Consider the following 12,542-nt stretch of genomic DNA (forward strand, 5'->3'; position numbering starts at 1 on the left):
AGTGGCCAAGTGGCCCTGAGTTCAATGCCTGGTACCCCCCCCCCCAAAAAAAAATAGAGACAAAGAGAAGAGAAGAAAATCCATAAGAGAAATTTATTACCTAAAATAATGATTCTTAATATATAAAATATATAAAATATATATATATTAATATATATATATATTAGTAATACATAAAACCTCTTCAAAGGAAAAAATTCTTTTGAAACTGGGCACATATTTCTGAAATTTCCAATTTAAAAAATGCTGATGTAAGAAACTAAAGTCTAAACAACCATGTGCATATACTTAATGCTACTGAAGTATATATATTTATATACTTACAAGTAAGTATATAAACTTACTTAAATGGTAAGTTTTATGTTATATGTATATTTTACCACAATAAAAAAAGTTTAAAAAAACAAGGAAAAGCCTTGCTTTCAGAAACTGGTTGTGAATTATAAGTGCTAAAATATTGTTTTAAAGCAATTACTGAACTGAAACACAAAATTAAAACATTTTGATAAACTCTCAAAGTGAAAAGTATATTAGACCTGAGGATCTGAAGGCCCCAGTTTAAGAAAAATCTGACTCAGAAACAGGTGTTTTGTGGAAAGATACCTCCAGAAAAACAAGAACAAACAAAAAACTCCTCATAATCATTACCTAATGTACCTGAAGTAAAAGCCAGATACATAATATTGTAAAATTAAATCATTTTTTGTGAAGGAATTTCTGTGGAAAGAACTTTCCAACCAAAGAGAATATTTTAATTACATATCATTATATTAACCTTAACCAAATTTCTGCCTTTACTGTCAACACCTCCTCCCCTAAGTTTCTAAAAAAGAAAATATTTATTACTATAGTTTTCTTTTCTCTCTGCTCACACTGCTATTCAAAGGGGGAACTAATAAGTCTAGAGTTTTAACCTTTTCTAGTCCAAAGTGGCTTGGGAACAAAGTCCTTGGGTGTCAGAAAGTATATACACCCAAAAGATAAGAGATGTTTTACTATGAAACAAGGTTTAGGTCATGCCTTCACAAAGTCTGTTCTTGAAAAGGAAATAAAGAATACTCATCCATAATATTACCTACCATCTCTTACCTTTCTAGGCTAAAAGAAATAGCGGGTCACAGAAGTCTAATTCCAATTTATGTAATTAAATAACTGATTTATATTTATCAAACTTGAATGTAAATCTAGAAAAAGTAGCTGCTTTTTAAATACAATATGTTGCCATTTCTATGAAAAGGCCTTTAAATAAGCATCAGATTACTCAACTTTATTTTTGAATAAGAAATTTGTTAAGATAGTTCAAATTTCACACTCTTTTAAGGAAAAAAATTCCACTTAAAATTAATGGTTATTCAAAAGACCAAAGTCAAAAACAACGCAAACATTTATCCACAGAAAAGTTTATAAATTATGATATTCCTGTAATAGACTACTACACATACTGATACACACTGTTGACAAATACTAATACAAAGGTACATCTCCACAATTTGTTGAGTGAAGGAAGACAGAAAAGAGGTACCATACAATTCCATCAATGTGGAAGTCAAATTAATCTATGGAAATAGAAATTAAAATAGTGGTTTCCTTTGAGTTTGGAAGGGAATGTCTAGAAAGGGCACAAGGAAGACTTTGTAGATACCTTTTTATTTTAATTGGCAAGTTTGTCAAAATTCATTGAACTATAAACAATATCTGTACATCAAAGTAAATGTTGTTATGCCTCAATATTAAAATTGGTTTACCAATATTAAAATGGTTTACCCCTATGTATTTCCAAATAGCATTGGTAGCCATCAACCTTTCATCAGAACAATTTATACATTTTTTTTTTGTCTTTGGTTCTGACAAATGAATTTGGAGTCTTATTTATATTAAACACACACTGTACCATTGAGCTATACACCAAGCCCCAATTTATATGTATGTTATCTTTGCATTTGTTACATAATTTTTATTTACAGATACTGTAAGCTTGGTAAATTGAATATTGAGGTGATTAATTTCAGTTGTGGAGCCAGTTTGGGGAATTCCTAATTCATAGTGAACTAATTAGTTTAAAATTTACTTTCAAAAAAAAAAAAAAGTTAAGTGTAGCCCTGTGAGGTGGCACACGCCTGTAATCCCAGCGGCTTGGGAGATAGAGGCAGGAGGATCTGGAGTTCAAAGCCAGCCTCAGCAATTTAGCGAAGCACTAAGCAACTCAGTAAGACCCTGACTCTAATAAAATACAAAATAGGTGGCTCAGTGGTTGAGAGCCCCTGAGTTCAATCCCTGATATCCCCCGCAAAAAAAAGTTAAAGAGTACGCTAGGGTTATAGCTCAGGGGTAGAGGGCTTGCTTAGCACATATGAGGCACTGGGTTCAATCCTTAGCACCACCTAAAAATAAATAAATAAAGGTATTGTGTCCAACTACAACTAAAAATACATGCATATTTTTTTTAAAAAGACTTTCCTTGAAAATAGAGACATACTGAAACAATTTTTGCTCCAGAGTTAGCAGACTATCAATACTTTTTACTAAGTACTTGCCAAATTCCACAATTGTTTGAACCACTTTCTTAAAATACGCATCTTTAATATATATATGTAAACTGTTTCTGTTTCTCTGAAGAACCCTAATATAAGCACCTTTTAGTTGTTTAACTTACTAGCTGTCTTGGTCCTTTTTCTGTTGCTATAACAGAATATCTGTGACTGACTAATTTATAACAAGAAAGAGTTTATTTGGTCTCATGGTTCTGGAAGTCCAAAAGTTTGGTAGTGGCAACTGCTTGGCACCTGGTGCAAGCTACATGATGCTCCATGTATGGTGAAAAAGTAGAAAAGGAATCCAGTGCCGGGCACTGTGGTGTACATCTATAATCTCAGTGTCTCCAGAAGGCTGAGGCAGAAGGATCTCAAGTTCAAAGCCAACCTCAGCAACAGCAAGGTACTAAGCAACTAAGTGAGACCCTGTCTCTAAATAAAATACAAAATAGGGCTGGGGATGTGGCTTGTGATCAAGTGCCCCTGAGTTCAATCCCTGCTACTCTCCCCCCAAAAAAGGAAGAGGAATCCAGCATTTGCTAAAAGAAAGGGCGGGAACAAGGAGCTGACTTTATTTTGTAGCAACCCACACTTAGAAGAACTTAACCATCTCACAACAAAGACTCCATCCATCTTAAAGGCCCTCCCTCCCAATACCTCTGTGTTGACAACCAGATTTCAACATGAATTTTAGCAGGGACAAACCACATTCAAACTATAAATACAATGATAGAATTTCCATTTAATTCTTAGTTGAAATGTCTCTTTATTAAGATTCTATATTCATTTAGTCATTGACATAATGTATAAAAAATTCTTTATATATATTATTTCCTTTATAATAGTTTCTTTGAAATCTTTACTAAACCACTTATCTGATAACACTTAGATACAGTTTCAGTTGACTGAGTATGGGTAACATTTCTTGGTTTCTTTGCGTATATTATAATTTTTTGTTAGAAATTGGACATTTTATTTTTTTATATTTTTGTTGTAGATGAGAACAATACTTTTATTTAATTTTATGTGGTGCTGAGGATCGAACCCAGTACCTCATAACTGTGAGGCAAGCGCTCTACCCCTGAGCTACAACCCCAGCCCAGAAATTGGACATTTTAGAAGTATTGTAGGAAGTCTTGAAAGTTGTTGTTATTTGTGTGTTCAGTCATGTGCCTAAGATACTAAATATCTTAGTCTGTTTTGTACTGCTACAACAAAATAACTGAGTCTGGATATTTATAACGAACACAAATTTATTTCACACAGTTCTGGAGGTTGTAAAATCCAAAATCAAGGGACCAGCATCTACAAGGATTTTCATACTTCATCATCTTATGGGAGAAAGCACCACGTGATAGAAGGGCAAAGAGAGGGCAAGAGGGAGAGAAATAAAATTGAGCCAAACTCATCTCTTTATATAGAACCTACCCCTGTGATAATAAACCCACTTCTCCAATAATGGCAATCCATGAGGACAAAAGCTAATCACTTCTTAAAGGTCCTAATCATAGCCAAATAGCTTATTTTAAAATCCCACCTCTTAATACTGCTACAATGGCAATTAAATTTCTATGATGTTTTTGAGAGAATGACATTCAAACCATAGCACAAAATCTGTGAATTTTATCTCCCATACTGTATATTGCCACTGAAATATCCATTCAGATTTTTTTTGTTGTTCGTATTTTTAAGCCTGGTTTTCCAGGAGTCTTTGTCATGTCTATATAACTTAGTGTTCAGCCGATCAGATTAGTTCAAGATTTTACTAAAACACCAAAAAAAAAAAAAAAAAAACAGCCCAGCACCATGGCACATTCCTGTAATCCCAGTGACTTGGGAGGCTGTTAGAGGATCACAAGTTTGAGCCCAGTCTGGGCAACTTAGTAAGACCCTGCCTCAAAATTAAAATTCAAAAAGGCAGGGATTGTAGCTCAGTAGTAAAGTAACCCTAGGTTCCTTCCCATTAAATGATTGATTGATTAATTAATTAATTAGTTCAACATCTTAAGCCAGTAAGACTTTCATGCTCTGTTGATGGATCATTGTGTGTACTGGGGAGTTAATTAAAAATTCCACCTGTTTTCACTGGCCCTTTTGAGTCTTGCTTCTTCCCTGTGCATTTGATCAGGCTCCATCAACCTGGAATGTTGGAGTGAATTAGGCCTACCCTTTGATGTGTAAGCTCATAGCTTCTGGTCCACTTGGAATATGTGAAGAGTTTATAAAGTCCTCTGTGACTATGTCACCTTTGAGAAATTCTTAAATCCCTGCCCAGGCTTCCAGTCCATTTTCAACTGGTAATGATCCAAATCATGAAGCTTCCTTTGACAGTCAAGCAAGGTTGTTTGTTTTCAAACATTTCAATCTACTTAAACGTCAATGGCAACAGTATTAGAATAAGGGAATGGCCGTAGTACCAGACAAGAACAAAAACAAAACAAAACCTTGCTGTTCTTACCTGAATTTTAGTGGTTTTCATGAGCACTTTTTACTTATCTCACAGAATGGTTTTAGTTTTAATTCGAGAGTGGCAAATGGTTATTTGGGTGTTGTGGGTTTGGTTTTTTGTTTTGTTTTTCAGCTATATAGCTTTTTTTTGGGGGGGGGGGGACACATCTGCCTCTTCACTTCATCATGCTGAAGTAAATTTACACCTTTTAATTTTATCTCTCAAAAATATGAGGGGGGCTGGGGTTGTCATCCAGCGGTAGAGCACTCACCTAGCACATGAGAGGCCCTGTGTTCTATCCTCAGCACCATATAAAAAAATAAATAAATAAGGGTATTGTGTCCAACTACAACTAAAAAAAAATATTTATATATATATATATATATATATATAGATAGATAGATAGATATATAGATATAGATATATATAGATATATATATATATATATCATGAGGATTCCCTTGGTAATCTAAGAAGTAATTACAGTATCTGGTTTCTATGCTTGGATGATTTGATTCAGGATCCCAACTCTTCAGCCTTATTGAGAAGAAGTGACAACCACATAAGAAATACTCCTTAAATCATAGAGAAGTCGGATTTACTATGTTTGTATTTTGGAGCTGTTTGAACTTTATAACTGACTTAGTATATTTTTCTTATAATTTCAGATTTAGCTCAGTTCCCTATGTCTTCACCTGAAATTTCTTCCCTTTCATGGGGGCAAATGAAAGTGCAAGGCTCTGCCATAACCTATAAGGATTGCAAAGTATGGCCAGGAGGCAGTCGGGCTTGGGATTGGAGAGAAACAGGAACTGAGGTAAGATATTAGTGTTTGATTGACACTACATGAGACCAAACAAGTGATTTCCAACCTTCTTACCCATATCAACCAAATGAAAATCACTCTTTCTTTCTCTTTCTCTTATAATACAGTTCATACCACTATGTTTACATTTTTTTGGTGGGGGGCACTGGGAATTGAACCTGGGGACTAAATCAGTTATAAATAAAGTTGAAGTGTACAATTCAAAAGACGTTTTATATATATCACCATAACCATTAGCAATCAGTGCCCATTACTTCCTCCCTCCAATTCCTGGCAATGACTTACCTACTTTTTATTGTTATAGGTGTACTATTCTGAACATTTCATATAAATGGTATCATTCAATTCTCTTAGGTATATATGTAGGGGTAGAATTTATAGATCACGTGGTAACTCTTCATTTAACCTTTTGAGGAACTGCCAGAACAACTTCCAAAGATAGCTGTACCATTTTACATTTCTACCAATAGTATATGAGGCCTCCAGATTTTTCACACCCTCTTCACCACAGGTTTTTTTATTTTTTTAATAGCCATCTTATTGGGTGAACAGTGTTACCCCTGTGGTTTTGATTTGTATTTCCCTACTATTGCATTTTCTTTAATATTTTCAATGTGCCCTGCCAAAAGTAGACCCTCCTTTCCATGAGCAGAAGTTGGGTGTAAGAATGGAGCCTCTACTCACCTGTGACAGCCTCACCAACAAAAAGCTGGAGGCAGGGTGAGAAACACTCAGATCTTGCTGGCCCCAGGAAGAAAGTCTTCCAGCTGGATGCTGAGGGGGAAAGAACCCTGTGTACTTGGCTGCAGCAGTCTATAGTAGAGTATCTTGATGAACAGGGAGAAGGTGGTGGGCAGGAGTGGAGGCAGCAATTTTGATTTAAGTACCACATATTCTCACTTTATTCCAAATATCTCTGTCAGTTCAGGCTACTGTAACATATTGGCACAGACTGAAGCCCTAAACAATCAACATTTATTTCTCATAGTTCTGGAGCCTCAGAGTGTGAGATCAGGAAGCCAGCACAGCAGGGGTCTGGTGAGGGCTCTCATTCAGGTTTCAAATAGCTGACTTCTCTTTGGATCCTCACGTGATAGAAACAGAGTTAACTAGCTCTCTGGCTTTTTCTTTCTTTTTTCTTTCCCTTTTGTGTGCCTGTGTTTTGTTTTTTGCAGTACTGAGGATTGAACCCAGGGGTGTTGTGCCACTGAGCTATATCCATAACCCTTTTTATTTTTTAAAATTATTTTTAAAATATTTTGTTAGTTGTTGGTGGACCTTTATTTATTTTTATGTGGTGCCGAGAATTGAACCCAGTGCCTCACACATGCTAGACAAGCACTCTACCACTGAGTGACAACCCCAGCCCTTATTTTTTATTTTGAGACAGACTAGCCCTAAATTATCCAGGCTGGCCTTGAACTTGCAATCTTCCAGCATCGTCCTCCCAAGTTGCTGGGGTTATAGGCATGTACCACCACTCAAAGTCTGGCTTCTTTTTCTTTCTTTCTTTTTTTTTTCTCTTCTTTTTTTTTGGGGGGGGGGTGGTGGGAGCAGTACCAAGGATTGAACTCCTCAGGAGTACTTGACCACTGAGCCACATCACCAACCTATTTTTGTATTTTATTTAGAGACAGGCTCTTACTGAGTTTTTTTATGCCTTACTGTTGCTGAAGTTGGTTTTGAACTCTCGATCTTCCTGCCTCAGCCTCCTGAGCTGCTGGGATTACAGGCATGTGCCACTGAACCTGGCTGGTTTATTTTTCTTATAAGGGCATGAATCACATTCATGAGGGAGCCACTGTCATGATTTAATTACCTCCTATTGGCCCCATCTCTATGATTTTGTAGAGATACACATTCAGTTCTTCCAGAAAATGTGTATAGATTTTCTTGGATAGGTGTTTCTTCATTTGGTGTTTGTCCTTGGGGTCCTTTCTTTCTTTTCTTTTCTCTTCTTTTCTCTTTTTAAATGCTAACAGCCATCTTACAAGATAAGTTTTGGTTTCCTGTACTTGTACTTTCTTTTTTTTTTTTTTTAATATTTATTCTTTTTAGTTTTCGGCGGACACAACATCTTTGTTTGTATGTGGTGGTGCTGAGGATCGAACCCTGGCCGCACGCATGCCAGGCGAGCGCGCTACCACTTGAGCCACATCCCCAGCCCTGTACTTGTACTTTCTGTACTTTTGTAACGCACCCCAGTTAGTGACCTACCCCATGGTACCATAACCCTAAGCCAATCCCAGAAGGACATGACCCCTTGACTCTGTAAATCCCCCATGGTGCCATCTAAGCCAATCCCATGCATTCCCCACCCACCTAGCTCTGACACAAGCATCCTCAGCCTATCTCATGGCACCACAACTACAGCTCCAAACCCCTATCACACAAAAGCTGAACACTGGAACATCTTGGGGCCTCTCTCCATCTATGGAAAAATGTGCCTTTATTTGTCAGCTCTGACAAATAAACTCTCGTGTTTATCTCTGCCTGGTCTCCGTCTCATTTCTCACTCGCCTGTCTCCCCATTCCTTGCTTTCCTTTCATTCTTGGTACCAGGGATTAAATCCAGGTACCAGCTCTATCACTGAGCTACATCCCCAGTACTTTTAAAAAATTTTTTATTTTGAGACACAGTCTTACTAAGTTGCTTAGGGCCTCACAAAGTTGCTAAGGCTACCCTCAAACTTGTGATCCTCCTACCTCAGTCTCCAAAGTTACTAGGATTACAAGTGTGCACCTTCATGCCCAACTGCTCTTAGAGTCATTTCTAGAGGCTTTGAATTATTGTGTTCTTCTTGTTGTCATTGTTATTGTGAGGCTTTTGGTCTTTATTTTGTTGACTTTAATAATTTTCACTTAGGAGTGGCTCAGGGGAGCTCCTCATGATGTAATGATGGATCTTTTCATTTTTTGAAGGAATGTGTGTGTGTGTGCGCACGCATAGACTGGGAATTGAACGTGGGGCCTCACGTATGCATAGCTCATGCTATTCCATTAAACTACACCCCATGCCAGATAATTTTTTATTATATGGAAATCTTGATTGACACTCATTTTCATTCAGCACTTTGATATGTCATCCCACTGATTTTTAGGCTCATTAGTTTCTAATAAGAAATCAACTGCTGATATAATCGAAAATCCCTTGGACTTAATGGGTCACTTTGTTCTTCCTGCTCTCAAAACTCTTGTTTTTTAGCCAGGTACGGTGGCACATGCCAATAATCCCTGCAGTTTAGGAAGCTGAGGCAGGAGGATTGCAAGTTCCAAGTCAGCCTCAGTAAAAGCGAGATGCTAAGCAACTCAGTGAGACCTTGTCTCTAAATAAAATACAAAATAGGGATGGGGATGTGGCTAGTAGCCGAGTGCCCCTGAGTTCAATCCCTAGTACAAAAAAAAAAAAAGTCTGTTTTTAGCCTTCAGTAATCTATGATATGTTAAAGTCTGGATCTCTTTGGGTTTATCATACTTGAAATTTATTAAGTTCATGGATAGGTAGATTATTATTTTCATGAAATTTAAGAAGTTTTCAGCTATTATTTCATCACATAATCTTTTGCCCCTTTTCTCTATCCTGTGACTCCCATTATATTAGTGTGCTTTATAGTGTCCTACAGCACTCTGAGGCTCTGTTCATTACCTTCATTCTTTTTTCTTTCTTTTGCTTCATACTTAATCATCTTGACTTACTTTTAGTTTTCATGATCTTATCTGTTATTGAGCCACCTGTGTGAGATTTATTTTAGTTATTGTACTTTTCAAATGTAAAGTTGGTTATTTTTATTTCATTTATGTATTCATTTGGTCATAAATACATACATAATATACTGTAGATTGATCCCAGGGGTGCTTTACCACTGTATTACATTCACAGTCCTTTTTATTCTTTATTTTGAGACAGGGTCTAAGTTGCTGAGGCTGGCACTAAACTTTTAATCCTCCCGCCTCAGCCTCCTAAGTCACTGGGATTACAGACATATGCCACCATGCTCAGTGAGTTTGGTTATTTTTAATAATTTATTTTTCTTCATGGATGTTCTACTTTATATACTTTGGATGTGGCTTTCTTTAGTTCTTTTTACATATTTAAAATGGGGGATTTAGGAGGCTGGGTTGAGGCTCAGTGGTAGAGCACTTGCCTAACATGTGTGAGGCATTGGGTTCGATCATCAGCATCACAAAATACAATGACATTATAAAAAATAAAATAGGGGAATTGGGCTAGGGATATAGCTCAGTAGTAAAGAGAGAGCTGACCTCTTGTGTATGAGGGCTAGTGTTTGATCTTCAGCACTGCAATAAATAAAAATAAAAATAAATAAAATATGACAAAATAAAATATTTGATTTATAGTTTTTATCTAGGTAAATCCAACATCTGGGCTTCCTTGGGCACTATTTTCTATTAATTGCTTTTTCCCTTTCTGTGGACCTGCCATTACTTTTTCTTCCTTTCTCTTTCTCACTCCCTTACTCCCTCCCTCCCTTCCTTCCTTCATATTTCTTGTAGTTATTTCTTTGTGAGAACTGGCCATTTTATATAACACAATGTGGCAACTCTGGAAATCAACTCCCTATCTCCTTCCTGGGTTTTGTTGCTGTTTGTTGTTATTTGTTCTGATCTCATTCTGTAAAGGCTGTATTCTTTGTCATGTGTAGCTGCTGAAGTTAGCTCAGTCACCTTAATGAAGAGGTAACATTATGACAGTGGTTTCCTCACACACCTGGAGCTTACCACTTTCTTTTCTCATTATTTCTTCTTATAATTCAAATCTTTGAGATGACTTTCTTTCTTTTTGAATCAATATTCTTCAGAAATTCCCTTAATGAGATCTCTCAGTGATCTCTCTCAATTTTTGCCTAAAAGGTCTAATATTTTAATTCTAATTTTCATTGGTATTCCAAGTTGGCAAGATTTTTTTCAGCAGATTGTGGGAATCCTGAATGGTCTAACTATACCTTTCTTTGAGATCTTGCCAACAGCGATTTGGAGTTGTGTCTTCTAAGCATCCTCTATTACTCTTTTTTTGGGGGCGGTGAGGGGAGTAGGTACCCTCTTATAGCACTTAACCACTGAGCCACATTTCTGGCCCTTTTTAATATTTTATTTAGAGATAGGGACTTGCTAAGTTCCTTAGGGCCTTGCTAAATTGCTGAGGCTAGCTTTGATCTTGTGATCCTCCTGCTTTAGCCTCCTCAGTCACTGAGCTTATAGGTATACGCCACTGCTTCAGGCTGGTATCACTTTAATTTCTTGGCTGAGGGTGTCCTAGATCTGGTTGATAATGTAAATTTTTTAAAAATGCCTATTTTTTAGTTATAGGCGGACACAATATCTTTATTTTATTTTTATGTGGTGCTGAAGATCAAACCCAGGGCCTCATACATGGTAAGCAAGTGCTCTATCTCTGAGCCGCAACCCCAGTCCTGATAATGTAAATGTGAGCCCTTAACTGCTGTGTAGACAGGTTTGTGGTTATAAGTTTTCAGGTAAGACTCTGACATCTCCCACCTCCACCCCACACCTCCCTACTCCCATCTTCCCCTAGATCCCAGGCAGAACCAGACAGCTTTTTTGTCTTTTTTCTTTGCTAATGGGTAGATTTGGAGGATCAATCCTTTCACTGGAGACAGACTTATGCAGGCTATTTTGAGAGGGATAGCTGGGTCTATTGGTGGTTCCATTTCCAGATTTCCAAGGAATCTCCATACTGCTTTCCATTTTGGCTATACCAACTTGCAGTCCCACCAGCAGTGTATGAGTGTACTTTTTTCCCCACATCCTCTCAAACACTTATTGTTGTTTGTCTTCATAATAGCTGCCATGCTGACTGGAGTGAGATGATATCTTAGAGTAGTTTTGATTTGCAAATACCTCTCCTCAGACTATACCCAAAGGACTTAAAAACAGCATACTACAGGGACTCAGCCACATCAATGTTTATAGCAGCACAATTCACAATAGCTAAACTGTGGAGCCAACCTAGATGTCCTTCAGTGGATGAATGGATTAAAAAATGTGGCATATATACATAATGGAATATTACTCAGCATTAAAAGAGAATAAAATCATGGCAGTTGCAGGTAAATGGATGGAGCTGGAGAATATAATGCTAAACGAAGTTAGCCAATCCCAAAAAAACAAATGCCGAATGTTTTCTCTGATGTAAGGAGGCTGACTCATAGTGGGATAGGGAGCGGGAACAGGGGAGGATGAGATGAATTCTAGATAGGGAAGAAGGGTAGGAAGGAAAGGGAGGGGGCAGGGGATTAGCAAGGATGGTGGAATGTGATGGACATCATTATCTGAAGTACATGTATGAAGACTCGAATTGGGTGTCAACATACTTTATATATAAACAGTTATGAAAAATTGTGGTATATTTGTGTAATAAGAATTCTAATGCAAAAAAAGCAAAGTACATGTATAAAGGCATGAATTGGTGTGAACATACTCTATATATAAAGATATGAAAAATTGTACTCTATATTTTTTTTAAAAATCAATAAAACTAAAAAAAAAAAGGCTATTTTGGGGCTGGGGTTGTGGCGCAGTGGCAGAGCGCTTGTCACACATGTGAGGCACTAGATTTCATCCTCAGCACCCCATGAAAATAAATAAACAAAATAAAGATATTGTGTCCATCTATAACTAAAAAACCACTTTTTAAAAGAAGGTTATTTTGCAAGATTGGAAGGGATATTTCAATTCTAACCTCCCATCTTCCTCA

General features: G+C 36.9%; 1 protein-coding gene across 2 annotated transcripts in view; it reads left to right on the top strand.

Moving 5' to 3' along the window:
- Aamdc (adipogenesis associated Mth938 domain containing) overlaps positions 1-12,542 on the top strand; it is a 30,981-nt gene that overhangs the window by 1,884 nt on the left and 16,555 nt on the right. For both annotated transcript variants that reach the window (XM_046442162.1, XM_046442163.2), the window contains exon 2: positions 5,649-5,797. In XM_046442162.1, coding sequence (XP_046298118.1) covers positions 5,666-5,797 — 132 coding nt within the window. In that variant the 5' untranslated portion in view covers positions 5,649-5,665. The remainder of the gene's footprint in view (positions 1-5,648; positions 5,798-12,542) is intronic.

Source organism: Marmota monax, unplaced genomic scaffold (genome assembly GCF_021218885.2).
Source record: "Marmota monax isolate L192 unplaced genomic scaffold, Marmota_monax_Labrador192_F-V1.1 WCK01_AAM20220418_F8-fsc00068, whole genome shotgun sequence".
Taxonomy (NCBI): Eukaryota; Metazoa; Chordata; class Mammalia; order Rodentia; family Sciuridae; genus Marmota; species Marmota monax.